The sequence below is a fragment of the Phacochoerus africanus genome, chromosome 2 (assembly GCF_016906955.1).
Source record: "Phacochoerus africanus isolate WHEZ1 chromosome 2, ROS_Pafr_v1, whole genome shotgun sequence".
NCBI lineage: Eukaryota > Metazoa > Chordata > Mammalia > Artiodactyla > Suidae > Phacochoerus > Phacochoerus africanus.
The window spans coordinates 64239555-64253344 of NC_062545.1; the positions used below are offsets into that span (position 1 = coordinate 64239555).

The 13790-nt window shown below is 40.0% G+C and overlaps 1 protein-coding gene across 1 annotated transcript in view; it reads left to right on the plus strand.

Annotated features, from left to right (window-relative positions):
• The window catches only part of KLHL32 (kelch like family member 32), a 224746-nt gene that overhangs the window by 150877 nt on the left and 60079 nt on the right, over positions 1 to 13790 (plus strand). Inside the window, exon 6 of the mRNA XM_047761350.1 lies at positions 5030 to 5245. Coding sequence (XP_047617306.1) covers positions 5030 to 5245 — 216 coding nt within the window. The remainder of the gene's footprint in view (positions 1 to 5029; positions 5246 to 13790) is intronic.

Here is a 13790-nt window from a genome sequence, read left to right on the forward strand (position 1 = left end):
AGAGCAGGAGAAGTAGTCTTATGATGGCTCGTTTGAATAGTTTGAGCATGCTCTGGGGGATATAGGCCATCTTTAGTTGTCCAGTACTTGGCCCTGGGATTATTAGGGCACAGGAACATTGACACCTGGAGTGTAGGAGCTAGCTAGTTTGCATATGAAAGATGCATTCCTGGGTGAGTTGTTTTTCTATCTCTAAAAAAAAAAAAATGGCTGGTCCTGGAAGGAGCAGTCTTTCCTCAGTCAGTGAGGCCCCAGATGCCAGAGCACCATAAAGTCAGAATATATAGTTAATATGCATCCCTACCCTACCCTTTGCTAAGTCAATATCTGCTCCTCCCTCAGTTATCAGCTCTATGTGGCTTCTCTAGGAAGCCTTTGCTGACTTTCCACCCTTCTGGGCATTCATAGCCCTATATTCTACCCTTTGTAACCTTTACCTCACTTATATTTTTCCTTTTATTTATAATATTGTTTGATTAATGGCTCACTCGTCCAATGGACTATACACTCCATGAGGCCTAGGACCTGTCTCTTTTTCCTTGTCATTGTTGTGCTTACGCCTGGTGTGCTTATCCAAGGACCTACACATTCACATCACGCGCGTGATGTGAATGTGTAGGTCCTTGGAATGGCAGAAGCCAGGCAAGGGTGGGCAGGTCTGTTACACTGCAGAGCAAGGTCAGCAGGTCTGGGTCATGGAAGGCTATGGGCTATTACTGAGTTTGGACTCCTTCCATTAAGCAAATGGGTACCTATGAATGGGTTTTAAATAGATGACCAGTATAGTCAGATTCTTGTGAAAAGATAGGATTGAGAGTTTGATACTGGAGGCAAGAATTGTAGTTCAGGACCCTCTTGTGGGAAGTCTGGATAGGGAATGACAAACAGAATAAGAAATGCCAAGGAAGAAGAGCAAACAGGACTTAGGTGACCAGTGGGCTATGAGGGAAGGGTATGGGCCACCTTTTAGGATCCTGCTATGGGGACAGGATGTGGTCATTCTCTAAGAAAGGGGATATAGGAGAAGATGCAAGTTTGCAAAAAGTAAGTCCAGTGTGGGCTAGGAATATCCAAGAGAAGATGTCCTCTTATCAGCATTTGGGAAAAAAGAATTCAGAGCTTAGGGAAGGGAGTTGGGCTTGAAATATAGATATGGGAGACATTAATATATAATCAGTGTATAATTCAATTGTATGGTTTTTTCATTGGCTATCTGCCTTTTCCTTGACCTAATGGTGCATCTTATTTAAGACTTTGATAGCTAAAGTGACCACATTCTTCACTTTGACCTCCTTGCATCAGGGTTTATGGATGGCAAACAGTGATGCTCGTATGCTTGATTGTTTCTTACCTGCCAAGTCTACTTTCTTGACTTGGTGCCGAGCTCTGTAATAAGTGCTTTTCATTCATTATTTCCATGATAACCGCATAAACTGGGTGAACTCTCTATTTTGTAATGGAGAAATACTTACTGTCATAGCCAACAGTAAGTATTAGGACTGGGTTTGAACCAGGTCTGCCTGATTCTATAGTCTTGCTCTTCTCCACCTACCTGGATTGCCTCCAAGTGCCTATGGCTGCTGCTGGTTTATTCTGCTCCTGAATTCAATTATTATTCTTTCTCTTTCTTTGATATATAAAAGCCTTATTTTTTAAAAAGTCTAGAAATATTTATAAAAACATTAATAGTGATTATCTCTGCGTGGTGAAATATGAATGATTTTTGTTTTCTTTTCCATACTTTGTACTTCCTGAATTTTATGAAATGAACATTTGTTTCTTTTTATAACCAGAAACATAATGGCGCTATTTCCATAACAGTGATGATTTTTTCTTCCATGAAGAGTATTATAGGTGGGCATTTAATGCAGTTTAATCATTGCTTCCCACCTCCCTCCGGTCACATTAATAGGAATCCTTAAAAGCAGTATTATGGGTGATTATTTTGCTTGAACGTGGTCTTAGCCAAAAGGAAAAGAAATGATGATTTTGCTTAAGATTCACATAAGCATGTTGGCACTAATAGGAGGAATGTATCAAGATTTCAATGAAGGGTTTCTTTTTTTCCTCAATGCCCCACATTATACAGTGTAACTACTGAGGTGCTAAGTATATGGGGCAAGGGGAAGAGAAATCTTTGACATACATGGAAAGCACTGGAGATGTGGGGAAATTATGTTTTTAAGCAGAAGAGAAATGAAAAGGTAAAGTTGGGGAGCAAATTTTTTTTTGTCTTTTTTTAGTGCCTCACCTCGACATATGGAGGTTCCCAGGCTAGTGGTTGAATTGAAGCTGTAGCCATAGGCCTATGGTACAGCCACAGTAATGTGGGATCCAAGCTGCATAGATTCGTTTCCACTGAGCCACCATGGGAACTCCCAGGGAGCAGACTTTTAACTACTATTTCTCTCGTACACAAATATGTATCAGTTTAGTCCCCCTTTGCTGTTCACTTAGCCAGTGACACTTGTCCTTTTAGTCTTTATAGTTCTCTACTAATTTGAAAGGCTTTGTTAATTTGAAAGGATTGGATTTGGGGGTTATCTAAAATTTTACCCTTAGGAAGCAAAATATTTCAGGACTCTGGAAGCAGGCGTTAAATAATTACATTCAAAAGGAACACAGCAGAAAGGAAACACACTTTTAAAATTCCCATATTAAGTTAAATTAATTCTCCGGTTCACCCGCTTTTCAACTGGCTTACTTTTAAGTTGCAAGCTTCCAATCAGAAGAAACTCACTATCTCAATGTAAAGATAAGGATACTTACTAAAGAATATTTGACTGCTGCTGCATAATCCAGTCCCAAACTCAGTCATATACACCTTTCTCACAGAACAAGTGGGAAGAAAACACCATTCCTGAGCTGTACCCATCCACCTGTTATTTTGCAGAGCTTGGTTGTTATGGCCTCTGTTCAGACTCATTTTTCTGGGTGGTGCCACCGGGCATTGCAGCAGGACCTTGAGCCAAGGCTTGAGCTTCCTCTGGAGGTACCTGAAAGGTGCTGACACTGTGCTCCCACCCCCATCGCACTTCTGGGAGACTCTACAGTGACTCACTGGGATGCTGAAATCATATCCAGGGCCCTGAAACAGTTCAACTTGCTTCATAGATGCACTGACCAGAAATAACTTATTTATCCCGAGGAGATATTCCTAAAGTTTGCTGTGGAAGCTCCACGTGCAAAGGTTATACTTTCTTTTCTCCCACAGTAGAATTTACCAATCCTAAAGAGCAAGATTTGGAGAATAAGTTTAAACAGAACTTGAAAAAAATTGGAGATGGAGTCAAAATCTTCAGTATTCCTTTGATAACATCTGCTGAATGGGAAGCCAGGATGTTTTTATTGAATGGCTGTGAATGGGCCCTTAGATACTTAAGTTGTAATGGATTTTAGTGGGCAACTGTGATAAACTTCATTTTAAAGATAAACATTTATTCCTTTTCAATCGTGTTGGCAAATAGAGCTATTAAGAGCCAGGCTCTTATGGCTGATTCCTGAAGTCCTGTAGCTTGACTCCTGTTAGGAATGTAATTAAAGTGTCATCTCCCAGTGAAAGAAATTGAATCTAGAATTAAAAAAAAAATTGAATCAGGAAGCTGTGGTGATGATGCAGCTGTTACTCTGAGATCTGTTTTTATACGTCCTTTATTATACATTTCATTATTTAGAACAGCATTGTACAAGAGAAACATCATGGAATCCACGTATGTTAATTTTAAATTTTCTAGTAAAAAGTACACAGAAGCAGGTGGAATTAATTATGATACAGTTAACTCACTATATCCAGAATAATGCCATTTCAACACATAATCAATTTAAAAATTATTTATGAAACATTTTACATTTTATTTTTCTTACTCCTTGCTTTTGGTATATATTTAACCCTTATAACACATCTCATATCACACTAGCCAGATTTCAAATGCTCAATAGCTACATGTCAGACAGGGCAGATTCAGCCCATATTCCTTTAAGCTTTCAAATATTAGAGAAACAAATACATGACATAGAATATAACTATTTTAGAAAGAGTTCTTAATACTGTTATATTACTAGAAAATGGGATAAGTATGTTGAAAATACTTAAATAGATCAATAGAATAAAATAGCTCTCTAATGGTATTCTGCATTCCTTAAGTTATGGGAAAATATTGCTCACCTAATAATAATAATTACAAGTTGAAAATGAGGGGAAACTAGGACCCAGCCCACTCAGTCTACTGGAAAGAGGTGAGTTTTCTATTAACAAACCTGCATGCCCACTATGGTTCTAGTAGGAGTTACAAGGCAACATTTTTCCAGATGTCCTGGCTCCCTGGGGGCCTTATTTTATGCCCTGGCTATGAGTTTGAGAACTTGTAGGGATAGGTAAAAGAAGCATTGCTATAGAAACTCTTTGAAGATTGTTGTTGATTGAATTTTTGAGGCTAACAGAAAGCAAAGAACAATTATAAATCATCCACCTCAGGTGGCTTTGATGTAGATAGAATTATTCTCAGGGTGGGAATCTTTTCTGTGAGATTTCTTCATTTCTTGAGACTTTACATATAAAAATCTGTTTTGGTTTTTTAGTCAGGTTAGGTAGTTTTTACTCAAAGTTGCCCTGAATTTGAAGTTTTGGAAAGAGGTCAGTCTGTCTTCATATAGTCTGTTATCTAATCAGGGCTCCCACTCTGCCCCACATTATCTTTAGGAGAAGAAACTTACCTCCTGAGAACTGTAAAGTATGGCAAAGGTAGAAAAACTGCTTTCCTAGCCAGTTAAACCAGAAACCCCATTCAATCCCTTTAAGATGTCTTTAAGTATATGGGTTTCAAGAGGGGGAAAGTTAAATTCCACAACAGCAGTTCTCTGCCCAGAGCCTTACCATTGAGGATCTTGTTGACATTGTCAACCAGAGTGCAGGTCCTTTTCTCCCACTCCTGTTGGGCAGACTTTAGGGAGTCAATTGGAATTTCTTGCTTGCTCTTTCTTGGATTGATTTCTAAGAGATCTTTTTTTCCATTTTTTTTTTGGCACCCAGGAATTAAATAGCTTTAATTACTTGGATCTGTACAGACTTGCTGACCTCTTTAACCTCACTTTGTTGGAGAAGGCAGTGATCGATTTCTTAGTGAAACATCTCTCTGAACTCCTGAAGAGTCGCCCGGAAGACATTCTAACGCTCCCTTATTGTCTGCTTCAGGAGGTCCTGAAAAGCGACCGTCTGACCTCCTTGAGTGAAGAGCAGATCTGGCAGGTAAGGGCGCTCTGCATGGGTCCTCTTTTGGCGTGAAGACATAGCATGATTAAAAGTTAAGGGGTTGAGGGACAATGACAGCTATTTCATCTGGTTTGGTCCACACTAGTGTTGAAGTCTTAGAAGTCGCGCTCCTTGATGGGCAAGTAATTGGAGAACATCAGCCCTTGAGGCTTGAGGCCTCGGGCTGTTCAGCTTAACTCAGGGAACCACAGGTGAGAGTCCTCAGACCTTCACCTGGCTTCCCAGAACCTAAGGTGCTTCCATCAGAAAGAGCCAAGGGTTTTTATTCCCCTGACAAACATAGTTTCTAAACTGAATATAAGAAAAATGGATTGTAGAGGGATAGTTATGCGTATTTAAGACCAGTGGAATCAGAATAAATTCTGGGCTTTCCTCTAAACAATTCAGAAACCTTTCTTTGTTGCAGTGGAGAGCAGCTGGGGCCTTAAATGAGACGAAGCTCCCCTTGCTCTGCAGTGGAAAAATCTCCCTCCTTAGTTCATTCTGCATTCATGGCCATTTTCCTCAGCCCTGCCTTTTCACCTGACATAGCATTCTTTTCAAATATCCTTTGTCTGGGGGACTGGAGGATGTTTTGTATTTTCAAGTTGCTTATTCAATTTAAATCCATTTCTGCTCATCCTCAGTGACTATCCTTGAACAATCCACATAGTGTCTTTGGGAAACAGAGTCCATTTACCCCCACTTTTTCTGTCTCACTCTCTGAAGCACTGGCTAACCCTGCTGTTACTTCTAGGGTGCCATACCTTCAAGATTTCATGATCAGGAGTTCCCGTCGTGGTTCAGCGGTTAACGAATCCGACTAGGAACCATGAGGTTGCGGGTTCGATCCCTGCCCCTGCTCAGTGGGTTAACGATCCGGCGTTGCCGTGAGCTGTGGTGTAGGTTGCAGATGCGGCTCGGATCCCGCGTTGCTGTGGCTCTGGCATAGGCCAGTGGCTACAGCTCCGATTAGACCCCTAGCCTGGGAACCTCCATATGCCATGGGAGTGGCCCCAAAAAATAGCAAAAAAAAAAAAGATTTCATGATCATTTGAAAAATATTTATATGCAGAATACAGGGGGAAATAGGAAACCTTCTATTAGCTGATGAGGCAATGAATACTTTGTATCTTGTCACATGATGTTCAAAGACTACTTTAATTCTGGCCGAAACAGAGTCAAAGGTAGCTGTTAATTATCCAGCATCTAATTCTACTGATTACTGATTTTCCTGATGCCTTTCTCCCTTATTTCTTTCTTTATCTTACTTTAATTAGCAACTTCCCTCTTCAATGTTGCTTCCACCAGTGAGGATGATAAGAGCTGTGGTGCACTGAGGGCCTTCCAGGCTCTTTGCGGTCTCATTAACTTATCATCACAGCAGGCCTGAAAGATGGCTGTTATCATTCCATCCTCCAGACAAGCAAAATGAGGCTTCAGTGTCTTGCCTCAGGGTTACGGAGCAGAGCCAGTCCTCAAATCCACCTATGCTGACACCTGCCGACGCCTCTCCAGTATTCCACACTGTCTTGATAAGAAAATACACGCCATGAATTATTTTCCACTTCTTAGGTATTTCTGATAATGTTTGTTCAGGCAGACGTCATAAATATTGGGGAGGATGATTTTTTTTTAATACAAATTCTGATTATCTGTGAAAAACACAAATCATCAGAATTACTCTGGTCAATTCAAAGTGGGGAGTTGCCAATTTTTCTTACTTAGAAAAGGAAGACTTGCAATAATTAGAATGAATTCTGCATTTATTTCTAACCAAATTTGAGATCTGAGCCGACCATCCTTGTGGCTTCTGTCTCTTTTTGTGGCTTCTGTCTCTTATTGAAGGCACTGCCAGATATCAACATGGTAATGTGCAGATGTCTGAGTGTCCAAAAAATTCCATACTATCCACATAAGAGTTATCATAATGACCTCTGTAAAGGCTACTAATATTATAATGTAGAACTTCAAAAGCTGCTTTCCACTGCAGGCAATATTTTTTTATGCCTGGTCCTCAAGAAAGAATTAAAATACTCATATAAATATTATCAATTTAGGCATTCAGTAGGCAATAAGAAACTGTTTTTGCTTTATCTTAGTAAATAAGTAATTCCCTCATAATCAACCCAATAGAGAAAAATCTAATCAGTCCAGTTATATTGCCTCAAGTATCGTTAAGTTCATCATTTTTGCTGAGGTTATACTAGAAATGCAATATACCATGGAAGAATCTAATATTCAGCCCAGGGTGAAGATTGGGTATGCCAGAGGATTAGTGTCAGGGTGCTTTATAGAAGTGAAACTTGATGGACAGGCTGGAGACAGATCTACAGAATCTCATTAAATTGCTGAATTGTTCATTACGGGACGTTCTCACTGTAATAAAGTGCTCATTGACTTTGACAAATCCCTATCCTGTGTCTTAAAGAAGAACAGCGAAGCAAGGGGTGTTGGGGAGGAAAAAAGGAAATTGGCACAAAGTGGGACAAGTAATAGAAAAGCAGAGGGAGGCGTAGTGCTGTTTGAATAATATGTGCGACTGGTAATTTGTGAGAACTCAGTAAACACACACACACGCACATCTACACATGTGGCTCTTCCACTGTCTAACCTGGAATATTCACTTTATTTAGCAAGAAGCCTAATTTTTATTATTCATCAAACTTTACCCAGTTTGGCTCTAAAGATGTGTCATAAGAACCATTAACCATTAAGTTGTCCTCACTAAAGAAACTCTTTTTTTTTTTTTTTTCACTTTTTCCTGTTCCTTATCCAGTCCCTTTCTTGCTAAAATGTGCCGCAGCCGTAATGACCATCCTGTGGATCTGGACACCTGTGAAATCCCCCAGAATTATGCTTTATGTCTTCTCTCTGTCTTTTTTTTTTTTTTATCTGATCTTTTAAAACTTTTAAGTCTCCTCACTCACAGAAGGCTTCTTCATCCCCCCTAGACAATTCTTTCCGCCTTGCATAGCCTGAAACTACTCAGTCTGTTAACTTCATTTTATATTCACAGGCAATATAGAGACTGCACCATATACACACTTTGGATTTACAAGGACAGAGAAATCCCCTCCAAAAAAAATCTTTTTAAAAGTATTCAGCTCAACAGTTTGGTCTTAGGGTTCAAGGCCAGCAATTTCTCAGGTTCCAGATGAAAGACACCAAATTGGTTATTGGGCTCAAAGAAAGAAGAGACTAAAAATGAGCAAATCAGCTGAAAAGGATACACGGGGCATGAGGTCACTCACATCCGTGACCTGGCAAATCTCCACTGGTTTTATTTTGCTTTCGGGTTTTAGCTTTAACTTAGGGCTTTGTTTCAACAGGGCCCTGTTAAATTTCTCCTGTTAGATTCAACATATAATTTTAGACTACTAGCAGGGAGTGCTGCTCTAAAACCTTAGAGGAAATAATGAAATAGTTCCATACCACTTCCACATTTTGGGCCTGTTCTCATTTGATAGGAAGCGCTGGCTAATCTGTTTTTTTTTTCCTCAGGAAAGTGCACTCTCTGCCTTTTGTATGTCCGATTCTCTTTTCTGAGAATGAGGAGATTACTTTCCGTGAGAGTATAGTTTATGGACAAACCTGAATGTAATGTAAATTCTTATATTTGGTAGCATAGGAATAAGGTGTGGCTCTCTGTCCTTCATTATTTATTAAGCCCAAAATTAAATGCCCCAAACTATGGAATGGAAGGCAGAGTACAGGTTAGCTACCTCCATTTCCCTCTCCCAGGCATCACCTCAATTGGGAAGGATCCTTCTGAATTTTAAACCATCAATCCAGCTCTCTGGATTATTATTTCATCTCTGAAGTAGCAGAAACAAGAAGGATATTTAAAAATGAATAGTTTATAGAAATACAAATGAGTGTTTCTTGAGCACCTGTTATGTGCTCAGCACAATGTTAGAACCTAGGTCCCAGGGTAAAAAGCTTTATAAAAATGTTTAATTATTGGGTTAGAGATTTTTAGTTTAGTGTAATCTCTGTGAAGCTTTATTTACCTTGAACTATTAATTTATTAACTGGTTCCTACTTTTTGTGAAGAGGGCTCATCTTACTATTTTATAAAGATAGTACATCTGACAGTGGTTTTCTTCCTTCATTAACCTCGGGTGGAGGGCTGCTTCTTATATTTGAGTCTAACTTTTCCTGGACTTTGGTGGAAATAGGACCAAACAATTCATTGGTCATATCACTGATGTCAGACAAGGTCAGACCTTTAGCAGGGAAAATCTCCTGTATCCCACTCCTGTCCCATTTTAGTTTGGCAAAGAGGGACCATGTTACCTGGTTTGGGGTGGGGGTGAGGGTGGGTGACCATGTTTACATTTGTCTTTGATTATACACCCCCAAAGGCAGAGGCAGTGCCTGCAGGGTTTGTGTTGAGTGCTACTGTGGTATTCTCTTACACTCTGTAAATAATAAATAAAAACAGTAATGTATGGTTTTCATATTAAAATGTACTGAATGGATAACTAGACATCCTACTATTCCTACATAAGGCTGGATTTAGTCTAGGAAAATTGGTATACAAAATGAGTTTGACCTTTTAAAACTGCATTTTTCCTTGTATTTTTGTTGGAAATGTGCTTCTGTAGTCACACTGTTAACAACACATTCACTTTATATCCCTAGAGATGTAGCTTGCATATTGTTTAGAGCAGTCAGCATCCTCGGACGCGGTGATTTTTTTTTTTTTTTTTTGACAAGCCCCTCCTGAGCTTTTATCTACTCTGCAAACCACCCACTTTAGGGTTTGATTTAGACATTTTCCTCAAAAGGAGTCCCAGAAAGTGAACCAAACAAAAAGCTACTATCCCTTTATAGATGGAAAATAGAGGACACCAGTGACGTCCTCAGCTCTCATCTTTTATCTCTTAGATGATAAACTGTCTCAAATGCACCTCTAGGCAGGGTGAAGCAAGACTTCAAACAGTAGTATGCATCCACTAATGCTATCATCATATTTCACATTAGAATATCACATCATAGTTTCCAGGATGCTTCTGTGTTTTGCACTGCTTTGCTCACCTGGGGAACAAATGGGGAAACTGAGGTAACAAAGCTAGAAATCAAATTCATGTCTTCTAATTCTTGGGTTTTTTTTTCCCCTACTTTGGTCCACAACTTCTACATTCATAATAGACGTGCAAAAGTACTTGGGCATGGTGGACCAGAGGTGCATCAGATTAATCCTGTGACTTTAAAAAAAAATTAGGAAGGGCTTGGCCATTCTTGTTCTCTGGTGCAGTGACTGTAGATTAAAGGGATAACAGCCAACTCTGCCTCCCTTCATGCCTGTGTCTCTAACTCTCTGCTCCAGGTGCTTAATTCGATCTTTCATTCATTTCAAATTGTCATTGAGCGCCTCTTCTGCCTGGTCACGTGCTATCAAGCACCACTGCTGCCTGCTGTGTGATGGGTTCTGGGCAGTTGATAATAGAAAGAGCTGATGTGGCCCTGCTTTCCTGGATCTTACAGAGTCTGACATGGAGCTTTCTACTTGATATTCTTCCCCTCTGTGGCCTGATTCTTTCCCAGTGGGGACTGACCCATGCCAAGTAGAGTAGTGATTTCCTTGCTAATTTTGGGCATGTCGAAATGATATGAGTAGATTGGAAAATGAAATCCTTTTGTTTGGACATCTCAGTACCACCCGGTGTCCCTTTGCCTTTTCGTCAGAGCCTTATTCACTGTTAACTCTTGTTCATTGTATGTACCCTCTAATCAGCTTTGCAAACCTCTGTCAATCCCTTTGGTACAGTCCACACCTCAGAGAAACTGGACCGTGGGTGATCATTTAATCCAAAAACTCTGTAGGTAGTATCCTCATTCTTAACCCTAGGACCTTGGTAACTAGAAATGGAGTAAAATACTGTGGCCTGGGAACTCTCATCCCCCCCACTAAAATTGCAGTCTTTCATTATATCCCCTCCCTTCCTCAATTCAAGTTCATATATGCCAGGGTCATTACCATGTTTTTCAGAGAGCATCTTCATGGTATCTCATTTTTTTTTTTTTTACTTATCATTCCTTAAACTATTTAAATGTGTACCATTTCTCAATTTTCTTCCCAAAACCTCTGGCAGTCCCTCCCAGTTACTTTCAGTCTTTTCTATAGATGTGCTGAGAACATTGCCATTTCCTCTTTACTGGATGTTAGGGAAGAGAACAAAATAGTGGTTCCTTCACATCCCCAGTAGTGCTGTGCCCAGAGGATGTTTGATCCTCAGAGGGCCCCCAGCTGGACACTGAGCAATTCTGCTATTTATGGTGTTTGAAGCTGCCAGAGTGTGTATTAGTCATTTGTCCTGATCTGTGATCTCCCTGAGGACTCATACCTGAGGAGCTTGACCAGCGGCCCTGCTGTTTTTCTGGACCACGTACCTTTGTGAGATGCATGACACATTCATTTCAGAGGGACTTTGCTGCAGCTAATCCTCGATGCTACAGCTCCACGTTGTCAAGTAGCTATGAGGGCAGTGATTATCAGAAATTATAGGAGACCTAACTTGTATTCATGTGCTGCCGTTCCCATGAGTTAATAGTTGTTTTTTCTCCCCCACCCCTTTTTTTCTAAATGAGCACAACAGAACAAGGTGATTTATGAGATATGACATATTTATGTTCTCTGCTTCTAATTTTCATTGTGATTCATGTTGTTTCCAGACTGATATTTTTGTTGTTGCTGCTGTGAGAAGGAAAAAGATGACTGGAGAATATTACTTATGCATTGGTAGCCTGCAGTAATATTGTTGCTACCTGGGTTATCAGGGATTTAAAAATAAAACCTAACTATATGCTAAACATGAGGTGGAAACCCCGAGGCTAGGCAAAGAAGTTCATCAATAATAATAACAGCAATAATAATTTTTACAATCCTTAGAGAGCTTTATACTTTTAAAGCATTTTTACACACAAAATTTCATCCAAGTCTCTCATCAGCCTTAAGGTTGATAAGGCAAGTATTCCCCAAATTCTAACAAGTGAGGAAATGGAAGCTCACGGAGGTTAAGTGGTTGACTCCTTTTACAGTATCGGTTTCCCTGCCTCACTGTATTCTCTTCACATACTTCCAAATCTCTTAAGAAAACAGAAACTCAAAATACCTGATGCATCTTCTCAAAAGTCAAAGCAGTTGTATTACTCTGTAATGAGTGAGCCAGCAGTATATGTTTCCTACTAAATTACCAATTTTCACCTTCACCTGTTGTGCAGCTTTGTGGGAAGTTGCAAAAATGACTCTAATAAAAATCATACAAGAAAGTGTTGCTGAGGGTCTTTATCAGAGCCTGGAAAATTGAGGCTCTAGATGGTTTGATGAGAAGGAGTTGAATGGAGAATTCTGGTAGACTCTAGGGAACTCCTTGTCATTCTTTCAAGGTACAAAGTGATGAAGTTTCAAGCAGACAGAGAAGGCCCATAAGGGAGGATCACTTTAAAATCTGACCAAGAGATTTAAATCAGTGTGGAAAAGAACCTAGAGCATGGTTATTTCTGCTGCAGCTCTACATACTGCATGTGGGACGTCTGCAGGCTGTTGTTAGAATGTAGATGGAACAAATGGAAATGATGAATCGTGATATCTGCATTTTATACTCAAATATTAAAATTAAGAAATTTATGCAGCAAAATTGACAGTTGAGTGATAGTCTAGATAGGGGGGTTTAAGAGAAAGGGAAAAATGTTAATTTATTGATTCTGATAAATGTTAGTCTCTTTAAAACCGAGGTGATCCTGGGCCCCATATCCTGTATCATCAGGCAGATTCTCTAGGAATCCTTATCAGGCCAATTGAGTGCCCACTGGCTATGCCAGTTGGCCATGTCAGACCATAGAGGTTGCCCATTCAGGGCATTCTAGAGAAGAGGATCTAGACTTAGCTGTGGAGTGGCCCAGAGGTCTAGACGTGTCTATAATCCAAAGAGTTGTCTGAGGAAGCCTTGGGATTTATTGTTGAATAATGACATACTTACACACTGCTTCTCCCACCCCTGCCTCCAGAACTTCTGCTCCACGTGAAAATAAGAACATCTTTCAGCTTGACACACCTGAAGGAGAAGCGTGGCCATTCTAAGATAGTAATTGTTGGTGGCCTTCAGAGATAAAGATCATTCTCAGACTTCTGTGTCCACAATACGGAGTAATGCTTTCTCTGTGGCGAGGTTCTACTCCTTAGTCTAACCACCTCTTCATTACTTGGGGTGGCACCTTGGAGAAATGAAAACAGGTTTCCATATTCTGGTAGCCAAAGCATAATCGGGAAGAAAAATTCTCTTAGGGAAAAAAAAAAAAAAAAACTTCATGGGCTCAAAAGATAAATAGCACAGATTTTTGCACTGTTTTCCTTTGTCTTTAGGAAGTATTACGAGTCTGTTTCCATAAGTGGCAGAAATACTACTTTTGCTTTAGGAACAGAAGCTGAAAAGAGGCAGGCCAGCCAGAGGGGGAATGCACATATCTTCTCCATGTGTGTTCTTGTTGATGACAAGTGCCCACACACCACCTCCTCTGGCCGCACAAGGAAATC